The 17,648-nt window shown below is 35.7% G+C and overlaps 1 protein-coding gene and 1 non-coding gene across 3 annotated transcripts in view; both read right to left on the reverse strand.

Moving 5' to 3' along the window:
* The window catches only part of BCAP29 (B cell receptor associated protein 29), a 47,410-nt gene that overhangs the window by 22,241 nt on the left and 7,521 nt on the right, over positions 1–17,648 (reverse strand). For both annotated transcript variants that reach the window (XM_025872678.2, XM_025872679.2), the window contains exons 4-6: positions 16,248–16,398; positions 14,988–15,123; positions 9,976–10,084 (exon numbers count right to left, since the gene is read on the reverse strand). In XM_025872678.2, coding sequence (XP_025728463.1) covers positions 9,976–10,084; positions 14,988–15,123; positions 16,248–16,398 — 396 coding nt within the window. The remainder of the gene's footprint in view (positions 1–9,975; positions 10,085–14,987; positions 15,124–16,247; positions 16,399–17,648) is intronic.
* Positions 6,566–6,699, reverse strand: LOC112824774 (small nucleolar RNA U109). The gene has a single exon (XR_003208521.1). It is a non-coding gene; the product is annotated as a small nucleolar RNA U109 (small nucleolar RNA).

The following is a 17,648-nucleotide window of genomic DNA, read 5'->3' on the forward strand; positions in this document are numbered from 1 at the left end:
TATATTAATATGCTGACTTTCCACTTAAAAATTGGGATGTACATTTTAGGCAAAGCACTGTGTAAGTACAGATTATACAACCTGCTTTGAAAAGGGTACACTTTCTAAAGCAATTTCATGTGTTAGCAGAAGAAATACATGACATCTAGAAGAATTATCAATCCATCATATATGAGAATCGAAGGAGTTAGTTTGCGTGGGCTGTAAACAAAGAACTAGCTTTACTATACATAAGTATATATAATCTCTTAAATTATCTGATCAATATTCAACAAGCAATTAGGTACGCACCAAATTTTGTAACAATATTGATGGCGGAAGCAATTTTTTTCAGCATCACCTCATTTACACTGAAAAAGATACTCTTCTTTATTTGAAGACCTTAAATATGGGTTCCCAAACTATTTCTATAAAGGACCAGATAGTAAATATTTTTTCTGTGCCATGAACTCTGCCTAGTCTACTCAACTCTGTAGTCATAGAAAATATGTGAACGAATAAACGTGGCTTTGTACCAGCAAAGTTTAATTTATGAAAACAAGGCAGCAGGCAGGATTTGGCCCATCGTTTGCTGGCCCTTGTCCTAAAACAACACTTGTGTTATCAGTTTCTCTTAAATTATAAATTTACTCAGAACTATAGGGTCCAAATCCTACTGAAAATTTTAAGAAACCTCCTAAAAAGTTTCCAATTTTAACTCTATCAATTTTCCTTATAGAAAGAACAAAGGCTATCCAGACAGGGGGTTTGCAATGAGATTTAATTTTAGAAGGAAGAGGTTTTTTTCCCCCTCCCTTAATTTTCTAGCAATCTAACTGATTGCTTTTGATTCAGGAACCCAAAGAGGGTATAATTTGAAGAGGATGACAAATTTAATTTTGGATAGGTTGATCTGAGACTCTGGGTGGATTTTCACAATGGAAATGCCCCCATCAGGCAACCTCTAAAGCAAAAACTCTTTTTTCTTAAAAAAAAAAAAAAAAAAAAAAGGCTTTAAGTAATCTCTATACCCAGCGTGGGGCTAGAACTCACAACCCTGAGATCAAGAGTCACATGCTCTACCAACTGAGTCAGCCAGGTGCCCCTAAAGCAAAAACTCATGCTCCAGTTTCGAAAGCAAAAACAAATCCATCTTATTGGTGTTCATCACCCAGAAACACTGGCATTTAAAACACCCTGGGCCCAACTAATACCTTTCCAAGACACCCACAGAAAAGAACAGAGCTATTATTTTACTTTGGTTTTGTAAACCAACCCCAGATTTAATTAGCAAATGAACAACTCAAACATCTAACACTGCATGTTATACCATTGATCAGACTCTGAAAGGTCTTTTTCTCTTTTTCAATATAGACGCTTGTGAAAGATTTTACCTTTAATTTGATTGCCTTTTCATTATGATATACAAAAAAGGCAGTATTATACGGATTTGCAAAGTAAGAGAGTGTCAGAAAAATCTCTTAACTTGAGGAAAAGGTTTTAAATTAGTTTTGACAAAAATTTTTAGGTTGAAAATTCAGGTATTAAACTTTTCTTTTTAAAACGCTTCAGCATTCCTTGTTTAACTTGGAAACTTTTCTGATAGAAATAATAACAACAACAATAATGGTAAAGCCTAGCAATTTATTAAATTTGAACACAAAGCAGGCACTGGGCTGTGTACTTTATATGCAATGACTCCATGAAGAACTACAGCTTAGAGTTAAGTATCTTCCCCAAGGTCACAGAGAGGCTATTATGCAAAAGCTGGTCTCAAATGAAGTATGAGTAACTTCAAACTCTGCATTTCCAAATATCAGATGCTTTTAGCATCTTCAAACAAACGGTGCAAGAGAATTCTTAAATAAAGACATTTACACATTTGAGAGCTATTTTATTTTCTTCTCTATCTAAATCTCTGTCTACAAATTATTTGGTGAAAGACTGTTTCTGCTTTACATTTTCTTGCTAAAAACCTGCTGCTGTCTCTGGACTTATTTTAGAATAAATGGTGGACTTGTAAGCATGGTACTCATGGTCCCTAGATCTTGTCTCAGATTGCCTGCCAGCCTCATCATGCCCACTCCATAAACCTGGCCATAAACCCTTCTCTTAGGCATAACGGCCTTTAATCCTTGGATCATGTGCATTCCTGAGGCTAGGGGAAGACATGGCCGTCTCTGCTTCTGAAACCTCTCTCATCCCTGAGACCAAGCTCAAATACCTCCCCCATAAAATTTTTCTAAACTCTGCCAGTAAGAATTCATCACTTTCTCCTCTGTGCTACCGCAGCCCTTTTGAGTTTCCCTTGCCCCAAATTCCTGTTATCAGTGAATTTATCTACTGTTCTCACTAGAGATCCTTGAAGACAGGAATGACAACGTATTTGCCTTGGCAACCCTCCCAGCATCCAGCACAATACTTTATATATGGCAGGTACACGGAAAAGTTCATAAACGGATTGGAACAAAGACTCCATGTTGCTAAAACCGCTTGAATATGTAACCCTGCAGGAACATGTGGCCATCTGTAGAAACGCAAACCCCATGAACTGACCCTATAAAAACTGCTGAGGGGTATTGGTTCATGAAGGTTGTGGGAACTTCTATGAAGCAGAAGAATGTGCATATTAATCTAGTGTAGAGGGCAAAGCAAGTTCCAGGAAAATCACTTGAAGACTTCTCAAAATGAAATACAAACCTTCAGAAGAGTTAGGTAAATAAAAATTTACCTCAACAGAAATCTCCTGCCAATAACTGAGAAGAAGATGAAACAAGATGGGGAAGGAGGAAGTGAAGGAAAATACTACTGGTTTTCAACTTTGGAAGAAAAGATCAAATTGCAGTAATCTGTGAGGTAGTCCAGGGAGAGAGAAAGGAGCATGGCTGAGCAATCGTCTTTGCTTCCCAAGCTTCAGATTCCTCATGTATCCTAACTTCCTCCAACTCATATTAGCCACATACTTCTCACTCTTGCAATTTCAAAATACCTTTCAAAGATGTCTTATTTTTTTAAAGATTTATTTATCTGAGAGAGGGAGAGAGAGAGAGCATGCATGTTGGGGGAGGGGGAGAGGGAGAGAGAGAATCCTCAAGCAGACTCCCCACTAAGCATTGAGCCTGACATGGGGCTTGATCTCATGACCCTGAGATCATAACCCAAGCTGAAACCAAGAGTCAGATGCTTGACCGACTGAGCTACCCATGTACCCCTCAAAGATATTTTAAAATTTTAGATGAAAATTTTGTAATTATACTTAGCATTTGATATTATAAATACCTTCTTGGTCATCAGCAGGCTTCATATTATTAATACACATTGCAAAGTAGAGGTGTCTGCCTGGAACCCAGGGGATCTTTACTACTAGTTAAATGACTGAGAGTTAGATGGCCAGAGGTGAATCGTTATCAGGTAGAACCTCTGATTCTTCTCAGCCTAAGCCTCAAATGTTGGTATGTCAGAGTTCTATGTTCAGACCTCTTCTCACTCAATACAGTCTTCTTTGATTTTCCCATTAACTCCTTGACTTAACTGTCAGCATTATCCATATGTATGATAGCTTAGACTCTAGCTTGAGATGACCTTTCTTCTAAGCTTTGAATTTGTATTTCCAACTGTTCTTTGGGCATTTTCACTAGGATATCCTGATGGCCCCTCAAACTCAGCATATTTATAACCACACTTATTTTATCCACTTTGCCTCTCTCCAAATAAAAGAAGGCACCCCAAATCTCCTTTGGTCTTAATCTAGGTTAAAAGTATTACCTACCTAGGGGCGCCTGGGTGGCTCAGATAGTTGAGTGTCTGCCTTGGGCTCAGGTCATGATCCCAGGGTCTTGGGATTGAACCCCACATCGAGCCCCACATCAGGATCCTGGCTCAGCGGGGAGTCTGCTTCTCCCTCTCCCTCTGCCTCTCCCCCTGCTCATGCTCTCTCTCTCTGTATCTCTGTGTCTCAAATGAATAAATAAAGTCTTTAACAACAACAACAAAAAAGTATTACCTACCTAGTCAACCAAATTAGAAACCTGGAGTCATCTTAAATTTCTGCTTTCCCTCATTCCCCTAATCTTGTTGGTTCTGCCTGCCTCCTAAAATCTCTCTCATGATGAAATTATATAACCCTGAGGACAGAAAGAAGATTCCACAAGTTTCCAGAAGGCAAAACAAAACAAAACAGGCCATATACAAAAAGAATCTGGGACTGGAATGACTCTGGCCCTATCAACAGAAACAGCAGAAGCAAGAAGATAATGGAGCACTGCATTCAAATTTCTGAGGTTAAGCATTTTTCAACAAGGGTAAGGCTAAAATAATGATAGTTATTTTCAGAAAATAATGATTTCCAGACATTCATGGCTTCAAATTGTTTACCTTTCATGTACTCTTCCTCAGGAAGCTACTGGATGATATGTTCTACCAAAAGGAGAGAAAAGAGGAAAACACAGAACTCAGGAAAGAGGGTAGCAGCACAGGAAAGAGGCAAAGGGGCTTTCACGACAATGATGAATAGTAGGTACATACTTATAATAATGTGATGAAAGAAAAATTATGATATGCTTATATTGGAATGATGGGGGATGGGAAATGTGTCTGAGGAGCTGGGCAAGAGAGCTAAGTTCTTCTCTTCCATGTAAGAAAGTCAAAGAGAAAAATCCCACATACTGAAAGATCAAAAAACAGCTACCTAAACATTGCATTTAGAAATCTGGAGGTCAGAAGAAACAGCTAAATGAGTTGAATGTAGCTGTTTCTGGGGATGGGTCTCAGGGAATTGCTATTTTTCACTGTAAGCCCTGTAGTACTTTTGACTTCTAGTATTTCTGTATATGACAACTCTGGTAAAATTAAAAAAAAAAAAGAATTAGGTACTCTGTTTAAGCATTATAGTGACTACTTTGTGTTATAATTCCATAAGGAAAGATTCTTGGAGAGAAAAGATCTAAAGATCTAGTCTTATTTTTTTATTTCCCCAATATTTATAATGAAAAGAACATGCAGATTTCTTTACTTAAATCATTTCTCCTCTCCTGCAATTATATTATTCCATATCAGTATTTCAATAGATGTTCTAAACAAACAACCACACTATAACCTAGTGAGAAATGGTTATGTCTCACCCAAGAGAGTTAAGATTTGTAGCCCCATTCCATATAACACACTTGAGCTATGAGCTAAACATGCCAGGCCCTGTCCTAATGATTCTAAGCCTATGTGAAACATTTTTCTCCTGTGAGGAATATGGCTTAATTAACCACCTGCTGAACTTCAGTTTGGAAGAAAGGTAACTTACGGTGAAAAATTTTCTCTCATGAAAAATAAATGCAATTTTAAGGGTCAAAAAGCCACAGTAAAAATAGTTCTTGATGGTCACTTTTGCTAAATTGTATTATTTGGAGATACATAGACATTAAAGGTTAACTAGCCTATTCCTTCACTTTACAGAAAACTGAGGCCTAAAAAAGGTTCAGTGACTTGACTAGAACGACCCAGTATGTTTTCAGATTTTGCAAGATGATTCATGTCACTTAGCAATGGTTAAACAACTTCTACTATGTAGTATCTACTCTCAAAGTAAAGATGGGAACAGACTCAATCAATTAGATAATTCAAGCCCAAAAAAACGAATGCCTTAGATTACCTTAGATTACCTGGATATTTGGGAGGGAGTTTGTTTTTTTATCCTTTTCACTGTACATGTAAAAGAAATTCATTACAGAAAATAATTTCAACTCCAGAAAATAATAAATTCTTTGTACATGCCAAAGACAACTGCTATTAATAGTCTGGTTCAATTTTTTTTTTGCTTAATTAGAATACTATTAATTACATAATGCCTATTATCACATCCATCAAATAAACTGTACTATTATTTTTTAATATGGACTTTTCTTCAGTTGTTAAAAGAAGGCAAGGAGATGGCAGAGGCAGAAACTTCCAGATATATAAACAGAGGAGAAAAAAAATCTGAATTTCTTATTCAAATTATAAAAGCTCATTAAAAGGAAATAAAGCAAAAACTGTGACCAAAACTAACACATTTTTTTTAACTATTAACAACTTTAAAATAAGGTGATGGCTTTGATATAGCTACAAATTAAAGACAGTTCATGCTCACAAAACTTTTGAACTGTAAAACATGCTTACGTTAGACTTTGAGAATTTATTTTTAGATAAATAGATGGCTCAAATAACTCATTTGCAAGGAATTGGAAAGCCCTCAGTTTTATTTTTTTTTCTTTTTTTTTTTTAAGTAGGCTCCATGCCCAGTGTGGAGCTCAGCGTGGAGCCTGAAGTCACGACCCCGAGACCAAGACCCCTGTGGAGATGAAGAGTTGGACACTCAACCAACTGAACCCCCAGGCACCCCATCCCTCAGTTTTAAATCTGTGTAAGAAGCTTATGTCTTATTTTCATTATGCTCCATGTTAAAAGATCTTACAATAAATAATTTGAAAAGTTCTTTAAAAAATTGCTGATGGAACGAAAGAGGAAGGAAGGAAAGAGGGAGGGATGGAGGGAGGATAAAGCCAGGATCAAGGAATTTGCCTCAATCACTTTTTTGTCTCTTCTTCTTCTTTTCCCTTTAGGTAGGAGAAAGAGTAGGCTACTACTCAACCTCCACGTTATGACTGGCAGCTCCGAGAACTCCTTTTAAGATGTAGCATGTTATGAATACATTCCAGCTCATAAAGGAATAGGAGAAATTTCCACATGAAAATCACCTTTTTCTTTTTTTAAGTAAGCTCTATGCCCAGTGTGGGGCTTGAACTCATGACCCTGAGATCAAGAGTCCCATGCTTTACTGACTGAGCCAGCCAGGTGGCCCAAAATTCAATCACTTTTATTTTTTTTTAATTTTTATTAAAAACATTTTTGTTCTGTTTTATTTAAGAAATCTCTACACTCCACATCAGGCTCGAACTCATGAGCCTGAGATCAAGAGTCCCATGCTCTTCCAGCTGAGCCAGCTGGGCGCCCTCACTTTTAAAACTGTATCTACTTTTACCATTGTGTGAATGCAGGCAATGACTGAATGGTACGTTTTCTCTAGTTAATATATACTGAGAAGGTACTTATTTATAAGCATAAATGCCAAGAAGGTATTTATTTGTAAGAATAAAAACCAGGAGCTATCCTGGGAGACTCCTTTGAAGTCAATCTCCTTGGACATCCATAAGGTTTTCCACTGTATACAAGATCTATTTTTATTGTGAAAACTTCTAAGCTTTTTTATTATTATTATGTGAGCTTTGTAAATTCTTCAAAGCTAAGTTCTCATTTTTCATGGCAGTGCCCTTTCCCAATTACTCCACATAGTGGGGTATCAGAGTTATTGTTAAACAGATCATTAAAAATGACAGATCAGGTCCTTACACCTGACTAAGTTAGTCCTGACTATAAATTAGGTGCTTTGGGACATGCATGCTCTCTTTTGGATCACTAGGGTCATATTACTGCACTGAAGCACAGACAATTTACTAACTCTGATCCAAATCTGAGCTGGTGATTAAAAACTGATGGAGTGTTTGGCACTACTAATACAGTATTCTTAATACCTGTATTCAGCACACTGCTTTTCCAATTTGAGGCTAACCAGATTAAATAAACATTTGTACTTATGCTTTATCGCCATTAGTATACTTTGGAGAAAATGTTTCACTTAGATTAAACAAACACCAAGAGTAAGAAAATTCATATTGAAATACTCTATTTGCCTCCATTAGGAGACAAATCAATTTTCTACTCAATTTTCAAATATAAAAGAACTTTCTGAAACATTTCTTAAGCACTGTCAGCCTTAATATCCTCAATGTTGAGAAATCAATGATGATTTTGGAACGATAATAGGTACCAACCACTGTGCTACTGAATTCATCTGAATCTCTTGCACTATTAGTTGACGTAATTTCTTAGTTCTTGTCTTAATGAACTTGACTGGAATATATCAAGAGAACATAGCCAAAGATATATCTCCTTTAGAAGAACTTTCATCTTCTCAAGGTCACTGATACTGTTATGTGAAATAATAATTTTGGGTACATACAATGTGTTCATAAAATATTACACATCTTGCAGAAACCTAACAGGACATACTCAAACAGGTAAAATCTGCTTTTACCTCAACACTGATTCACTCTGAAATTAGGTTTGTAGTCTACACTTTAAACACAGAAGCCGGTATCTCTTGCTATCAGATTATAAACACAATGTCTATATTATCAAAGAGTTCATCTACTCCAAACATCTCAATTATCTGTTAAAGAAATATACAGTTTCTTTATATTACTCTAAAATGATATTAGGTTTAGAGTTATATTTCAGCCTTATAAAGTCAAAGCTCCAAATATCTTAAAGTTGGGATTTTTGAAAGGCAAAGGAAAAAGAAACTAAACTGCCTAAAGTTAAGATAGGTGTACCGTGGCAAACAACCTGTTGTCTTTTATTTTTGTACCACCCTTCTTACATTAAGAGAGGGATCCATGCCATGGCTGGTATAAAAAAAAGCAAGATTTTGAAACAATTTTTTTTATACTAATTAAAGGTATTTTGGAAATAGTCCCTTGCATTCTTCAAAAGGATTAGCAGCAATATTTTATGTTGGGTAAAAAAAAAAAAATACTGCTTCTCTTCTTAAATGTCCAATGTAAAGGGTGGGTGATTACTATATTTATTTTCATATAAGTGTTAAAACTTCTTCATCCTGTTAAAACTTGATCATGTTCCAAATCTTTTGTAACAACAGAAGAGGCAACAGTATCAACAATGAATTTTGGGCTATACTACACCAACTACATAATACCTATCTTGTCTAGAAGAGTAACTTATTTTTTAATTTACTGCCTCTAATCTTTTTTTTTCACTTTAAATAAGAAGTAGGAAAGCAATTAAAGAATTTTATATCATATGAAACATCCTATGGATTTTTGTTTTGTTTTTACAGAATCGGCTTTTATCTTTGGGCTTTCCATATCAATTCAAATACATCTTGATGAATTAAACTCTACCCAAATATTGTAAATAGATAATCAATAAAGCAAGTTGTAGTATAAAAAACTTTTAAGCTGAGATCTATTTAAAAAAATATAAACCTACAAATGGTCTAAAGTAGGTCCTTGATTCAGTCACTGAACATTCTCCAATTTACCTCCAACATAAAGTAGTGGAAGAGATTTGAAATCGGAGAAGGTCTATGCATTGATCATTATCTTAACTCTGGCAGGCTGAGAGGTCTGCCACTGTCTGGACAACATCAAGGAATATGTTATATGTAAGGATGTTGCCCAGGGGTCAAGCCACAGATTTTTACTCAGAGTTTCCTGGAATGACACTGGACTTGGGGTACCTACTTTTCTGTGTTACGTGGCTATAGGCAATAACAATTTTTTCTTTGACGAAGAAGAACATGCTATCAGAATTACTAAGAAACAAAAAATCATAGAAGAAATAGCTGCCTTCCCAAGTCCTGATCGCAATGTATTTTAGAATAAGTCATTCAAATTGTCAACAATCCCAGATTGTTGCTTACTCTACACTACCCATCTCTTTTCAGGGAATGCTTTCCTTCTATCTGGCAGGTAGGAAATATTAGGGTCTGAGATAAGCAATATATTTTCCTGTAACAAAAACTGTCCCCCTGCGATTGCTTCTTTCAAAGAAGAAATATACTATGATGGAAAAATGTGATTCATTTTCCAAAACTGTGTTTAAAAGCAACTTTTCAGGAACATAGCTCTTGTGCTAAGGCAGGAACATCTGTATTTACAACACAGATCTGAAACACCTACATGTTTTTCTGTATAACAGAGCATGTTTCTCTTGGCCAAAACCATGTTTTATCTTCATATTTGAGCAGGAATTTATAAATAGGTCACTCTTGGTATTTTAGCCAGAAGAACACTGAGCCATTAGTTTTGTTTTAGGGAAAACAGTGAAGTGTAACCACATAAAATATCATGCTACACTTTCTACTTCTGCACATGCACACAAAGTTACCATCTGAAGTCTTCTTTAATTCAGTTTTCAGTTTTTCCTGGTCTTCTACTAGTTTTTTATTTTCTGATTCCAAAATGTGTTCCTCCTCCTTGGCATAGCTTTTCAAGAGCTATCAGAAAAGAAAGTTATGGAAAGAAGTAAGCTTAGACTGCAACAACCACGTATTATTTCAGGAAATAGGCTGAATAACATATTTAAAATTATTGGGTCTTTATTTGATTCTTTGTCCTTTTAGTATTTTATAATTTTCTACAATGTACTTTTGCTGATAGAAACTTGATATTTGAAAAACAAAAAGATTTCTTCTTACTAAGGCTGAAATCTCTGAAATGAAAATTAGAGTTTCTGGTTGGGCTATAATTAAAATTATGTTTTGGAAAAGTATTTAGGTAAGTAATGTAAATGCCTCCATTAAGTGTGTGATGTAAATCTAAGGGAAAAAAAACGGTTCTGAGGATGATATTAATTGGTAAACCATTATGTTCCAATTACAGAACTGTCTACTCAGACTATTTTTATGCAGACCAATGTGTAAAAAAGGAATATAACGTCAGGGTAGGGATGGGCAAGTGTAAAATGATAGCGCCATCTCTATGCTTGGAAAATTCTACCTAATTCTGAATAGTCATTGAATAGTCCCCAAATTACTCTATTCAGTTAATCTTTTACAATGTTTTTTATATTTTAAAATCTAAGAGGGCTTTTAAAATGTTTTTTGTATGTTTGTCCATCTTTTCTGTTTTTTTTTTAAAGATTTTATTTATTTGTCAGAGAGAGAGAGCACAAGCAGGGGGGAATGGCAGGCAGAGGGAGAAGCAGGCTCCCTGATGAGCAAGAAGCCCAATGAAGGACTCCATGCCAGGACCCTGGGATCATGATGTGAGCCAAAGGCAGACGCTTAACTGACTGAGCCACCCAGGTGTCTCTGCAGATCGTCTTTTCTAGGCAAGAAAAATTAAGATCAGAATACTAGAATATTTGACTAAAATAAAAATATCATGGAGTAAAAATTTCATAATCTGTATGTCTAAAAGGAAACTACCATTGTTTTGTTTTTTAAATATTTTATTTAATTGACAGAGAGAGAGAGCACACAAGTAGGCAGAGTGGCAGGCCGAGGGAGAGGGAGATGCAGGCTCTCGCTGAGCAGGGAGCCCCATGCGGGGCTCGATCCCAGAACCCTGGGATCATGACCTGAGCCGAAGGCAGCCGCTTAACTGACTGAGCCACCCAGGTGCCCCAGGAAACTACCATTGTTAATAGATTAAGAAGCTTACTTATCTTAGAGAAATTTTAAGATATTTAAGTTACCAAGAAAGGCAAATTAATGTTTGAAAAATATGTATACACTGGCATGGGTTATTTGAATAAATAAAAGTTGCAGCAACTTGATATTGACAGTTTCCACAGTCAGGTAAAAAAAGCAGCTCAGGCCAATTTTAAACAAAGTGGCAGAAAAGAATTTTTCTTTTGCAGGGTAATTCCTTTTCTAATGTAAGCTGGTATATCCAATAAACAAAATTCACAAAGTTCTACTGAGCATGGGCTATATGCAAATAGATTACAATTTTTACAATTAGGTGATATAAGGGATAAAAATGTAAGAGAAACATGGTCTCTGCTCTCATGTAACTTTAATCTAGTGGAAAGGATGAGACAAGAGCATAAAAACCATAGCATAAGATCAAATACAGTACTATCGTGTTATAATCGAGTTTAAGCAGCTCAGGAGGAGGAATTAAAGCTCTAATGAATATATGACCCCAAGTTTTTTAGGAGACAAACACTAAAGTACATACTTAAGCTGAAGGAGCCTCCTATCTTCAAAATTTTAAAAATTTTTTTTAAAGAGCAGAAAGAAGCAAGATTTTTTCCAAATCTTTGTTTTGTTGCCCGCTTCAAGTTCAAAATAATCCTAGCTGTTACTTCACTGAATTCAGTTCACACAGTCTCCGGTGATTACCCAAATTGGAAGAGAACCACTGAGTTGCAGGAATGTTTACACTGACTGCTTAAATTATTATGCCATTGACTTGGAAAAGTTGGGTTTGTGTTGGTCTTGTAAATAAGCTTTCATTATTGCACCTGCAAACTTGTCCAAATTTATTATGTATGACTTGACGCTGGAGAACAACCAAGAGCCCTGGAACTGAAATTCAACAGCTAGCTACTAGCTACAATAATGCATGTGTTCCCTGTCCCACCCACCTGATACCACCGTGGTGAGTGGCTGGGAAAAAAACTGGTAAGAAGTAAAGCTCCATCACTGTTGTTATTTTAAAGCAGTTAAATTAAAAGTTAATTGGTCTTTTATAATTATTTCATTAACTGAGGATCGGAACAGAAAGGGGTCTCAGGAACCATCTGCAAGTCATTTTATAAGACAGCATACAAGGGGCACAAAACAGTGTGGTTATGAGTGTGGATTCTAAAGCCAGGCTGCTTGGATTCAAATCTTAGTTCTGTCATTATTAATTAGTTGAATGGTTTTGTGTAAGTCACTTAACCTTTCTGTGCTTCCATTTCCTCATATATAAAATACAGATAATAATAATACCAACCTCATGGGGTTGTTGCAAGAAGAACTAATACCTTACTGTGAAGGATTTGAAGCAGTACCTGGCATAGTGTTAGCTATATTTATAACCTTGGACCTGAGAACATGTGAGGTGACTTGCCCCAGGTCACAATGCTAATTACTGGTAGTTAGGACTAACACCTAAGTCTCTTGGATCTCACAGTAAACGTGCTTTCCATTAGATAAGGTGTCTCTGATAGAGAATAAAGAGTTGTTTCAGCAATTTTATCTTTCTTTAGCTAATATTTCAAAATCTACATGAAATATCTCAAAACAGAAGTGATCTTTGATATTCTGACCTCTGGCTTTTCTTGGTTAATTAGTTACACTTTGGGCACTGACAATATTAATGTGCAGCTCACAAACTTTCTCCTTACTGTGTGCTAGCTTTAGCTCAGCATATTTACGTGTCTCTGATGATTTGAGGCCAATGACTGGGTCCTTCCAATACAGGAAGCAGTGAACCAGGACAGCATGGAATCAAAGGGGAGGAAAACAAACCAAAAAAAAAAAAAAAAAAAAAAAAAAGTAGAGAAATTGTGGAGGAATCAAAGAATCAGTAGACATTAAATAAATTTCCTCGCAAGGGTAACTCGTTGTGAAAATAATATTAAAAGAAAATTCCAAAAACGTTTTGAAGATGCTTTTTTTGAAGGACAAGACTAATTTAAGTATGTTAATTATGTATTGTGTACTTGTCTCGTGTATACGAGAAAAGAGTACCAAAACTTTACAAAAACACTTTCCATTTTCTTAAAGCTGATGCGTAAAAGGAAAACAACTAAAGAATAAGAGGAAGAAAGCAGTGTTCTGTTAGTAATTAGAACTCATTACTCTAACATGATGGGCATAATTTTAAATCAAGATAGGTACACAGTAAGTTTACAAATACAACGCTGGGTGCTTTTGAGTTTAGCCAACATATATTAAAGCTTTGAGGGTTTTGTTTTTACATTTACCATTTTGAAATAAGATCAAAGGATAGGAAATGAAACAAGTAATACTGAGGTACAAAACGAGGCTCATTTTGCTGCTGAAACATTCCAAAAAAGCAGACATGACTTATTGCCTGCTTTTGAATACAGAAATACCACAAGCTTGATTTCCCAGAACTATATTTACTACAAAGGGAAATTTACATGACATCTATGGATCAATGCCTTTTCAAAACAGAACAAAGTAAAAAATAAAGTGATGCTATTCTCTAAAAGTTTCCTTAAAAGATGCTGGTTACAATACCCCCAAAGAAACATTTTTGAATGTTGTTTTATATGAGAAAAGGTATTTCTTTACCTTTTTGCTGTAGTGGAAAAATAAGGCAGACATCATTAGAAATAAAACATGGGTTCTGAACAGGTGACCATTATACTATAGCATCGAACAGAATTTTTTTTGCAGTGAGGTCTGCCTTATTTAATAGGTTCTGGAAAACCTTCTATTGTATTATGTATTGACTAACTCATTTAGAAAAAGGGTGGTATATATAGTTCTTTCTATAAGAAGCTAGGCTCTAGGACTAAGATAAGTATTTTAATTCTCTACTATTAAACTCAATACTTTTTACATAACTATAACGGGATAATACATAACTGACTATTTGCAACTCATTAATTTATAATAGGAAAATCATTTATTTTACTATTTTAGGAGCGCTTTTTTTTTTTCTAAGAAAATTTGTTTCACTTCTGAATGGTTCCACCGACACTTTCTTCTAAGAAGTAGAATTAGCAAAACTTATGGGACTTAATATGAACAGCAAACACTCAAGCTATGACATCTTATTCCTAAATTTTATACTTAAGAAAAAAATAATTTTATAGCTATCATTTTCTCATTTGTTTTTATTTGATAGGGAAAACATCAGTTCCTAATATACACTCTGCCTGAATGGCAGAGGAATTACAGCATAGGGTTCTCAACGGAGTATCAGCAATGTGGCCAAATTAAAGATTTTTAAACATTATGTGCAGTCATCAGTCTACCATTAACTACTTTCCTCTGCTCCCTACATTAATGAACATTTAAAAGAAAAACAAAAAAAAAATCAGCCTTAAAAATTATTTAAAAAATAATTTAACTGAAAAGAAAATGGAAACAGAGACTTATAAAGATTTGCTTATAAAGTAAAATTAATGGTAATGAAGGAATTAAAATCCATATTCCCAGAACACTGTTTTTTCTTTTAATCATAGGAAATAGGTTCAATGGCATTAAAATAGGTTCACTGGCATTCTACTATGGAGGAAACTGATAACAAACAAATCTAAAGGAGAATAAGACACTTTGAAACAATCATTTCATAGAACACTATTGCTACTTATGGTCGCTTTTTGCTTACAAATTATAAAAATGCTCTTTTTGATACTGAAAAATAATATACCTCGGGGAAAACCAAGAACATTTACACACATTTTTAAAAAGCAAATTTAAATACCCGTTTTAGTCTTTCATTCTCTTCCATGAATTTTTTGGCAGCCTCATTAGTATTTTCTGCTTGAGTTTTAAGTACTCCTTTGTTTGACAGTTCTTTAGCCAGCTGAGTAATAAGGATAACCAGACGTCTCAACACTCTAAACAAAAACATCAAAGTACTGTATAACTAATCATTAGAAACTGATTTAAGGTAAAGAGTCACTGTCAAATGATTTCCCTTTAGGTATGGGTATGGTGGAGGGAGATAATGTTTAGGGAGGACATACGCTTGTTTCTTTCCTTTTTTTTTTTTAAATCTAAGTCTTTCTGTCAAAACAAGCTTGTATCTTGTTCCTTTGGAATCTTTGTTGCAAGACTAGCATTTGGAAGACAGGTTCAGCAGTACTTGTTAATTTAATTATCCTCTTTCTAGAGGCCTTTGGCCAGGAGGAGAAACAGAATCTCACAGTGTGGCAGGGCGACTAAGAGAAGTTGTTTTTGTTCTTTGATTCCACCCCCCCAACCTCGGTATTTGCTATTTAAAGAGCATTGTGTGAGGCTGGCCAAGCCTAAAAACTGCTCATTCACATCGGTTTATGGGTAACTTCCATTGTTAGAAATAGAAATTAGTATCTTCAAATATTCATTCAACAGGTATTTCCTCTGCCAAGTGTCTGGAACTGCTAAACACTGTGCTGGGTACTGGGGACACGGCAGGAAATGAGACAAAGTCCTTCAGGGAGTTTAGGTTCTAGTTGGGGAGGAAAGAGTTAAAACAGTATTTACTTGCAACCATGAATGATACTCAAAAAATATAAGTATATAGATACACTCAATGGAAGCATATAACAGAGACCAACCACCTACTTCTGGGGGAAGTGATGGTCATAAATGAATTCTCTGTGAAAGGGGCTGAAGGATGAATAGAAAGTTAGCCCGGGAAAGAGGGGAGTGTTCTGGCAGAGGTTAAAGCCGGTGGGAAGACCCTGAAGTAGGAAGGAGTCAGGTACACAATAGGAACTCAATATTTGTTGCAAGAACGAATGCATGAGCAGATGAAGCTCAGTGTGGGTGGAACACAGTGTGAATGTCAGAGAACAGTAGGAGACAAGGCTCCAGAGAGAAGTAAGGCCAGATCATGCAGGGCCTTATGGACCTAGCAAACCTACAAGCCGTAATGACTATCATTTGGGTATTTCATCTGCATTCTCTAGTATAGATAGGAAAAATGAGGAAGAGAAACATAAATCATGCTTTAAGATTGTGTTTTTTTAAAACTTACAGCCAAAAAAATAATGAAAATCCAGAAATGTAAAGATTTCTTTGAGACCTAAAAAGTTTCATCTGCACATGTTCATAGGCTCCAGGTCTGCTGGTTAAGCCTTTTTCAATGGCAGGTGTAGAGGAATATTTCCTTACTTCTCTCACAGCATCTATTAGAGAAAAAGAGAAAACATTATTTTGGCTTTTAATAATATACAATTATTCGTAAAATGGAAAGCAGTTTTAGAACAACTGAATTGACTTTTAAATAATGGACTTTTGGTATGGGCTCTCTTTTTGTCTTTTCCTCTACTATCCCTGGGAGGGCACCATACTCAAAAGAGACACTCTGCAAATGGATGTTAGTGGGAAACTTTGAATGGAACAGGATTTTTTTTTTTTTAGTCTTTATCTAGGACTTATTATAATTGTACTGTCTCTCATCTCTAGCTACACTGCAAACTGTTATCCTTCACTCTTTCTATCCCTAATAGATTGAGTAAAATCCAACCTACTGACACAGTAGCATATAGGTCATCTCCCATTCCAATCAATTCCAAGAGGTTATCCTATTTTCCTGACTGTACTAGCATTTTATTATACTAGTCCTTCAATATTATCAAATTATTATAGTATTAAAGTAAAATTAAGTTAAAGTAATATTATTAAAGTAACATTAATATATTATTAAAATATTATTCATAATTAATCCTAGTAATAGTAATGTGACTTTACCGAGATTTTAGAAATATTTGGTTACACTATTTCCACTGGCATAGGTTAAAATGGAATTTGACCTATGGGGGCATGTGCTCCTCCAATGGGCACATGGACGGCATCTGCTACTAGAAACATTCAGAAAGCTGCACTTTTGATGCGTTCAGTTCCGTTAAGTCTCAGAGGTACAGGGGATCTACTTGTAGTGGAAAACAGATTTCAGCTTATTCCTATCTATATTTAGTGCACTCTTAAGTCACTGGATTCTTGTAGGTCCTAGGTAAGGTATCTGCCCCTTAGGTGTCTCAAAGACCAGTAGGGCAAACAAGTCAGACTGCTTCTTTCATGCAGCCATCAGCATTCTTAGGAAAGAGTTACTGCCACAGGAAAGAGATTCCAGTTAGAAAACTGAGGCCACTTAAACTATTTTAGTTTTTAAAGATTTTATTTATTTACTTGAGAGAGAGAGAGCATGTGAAAGAGAGCACGAACAGGGGGAAGGGGCAGAGGGAGAGGGAGAAGCAGACTCCCCGTTGAGCAGGGAGCCCGATGTGGGGCTCGATCCCAGGACCCCAAGATCATGACCTGAGCCGAAGGCAGATACTTAAACGACTGAGCCACCCAGGTGCCCTATTTAATTTTAATAGCAACTTTATTGAGTTATAACTCACATACCTTAAAATTTATCCCTTTAAAGTATATA

The sequence above is a fragment of the Callorhinus ursinus genome, unplaced genomic scaffold, assembly GCF_003265705.2.
Source record: "Callorhinus ursinus isolate GAN/ISIS: 27379988/994484 unplaced genomic scaffold, GSC_fseal_2.0 scaffold12, whole genome shotgun sequence".
In the NCBI taxonomy this organism is placed as follows: Eukaryota; Metazoa; Chordata; class Mammalia; order Carnivora; family Otariidae; genus Callorhinus; species Callorhinus ursinus.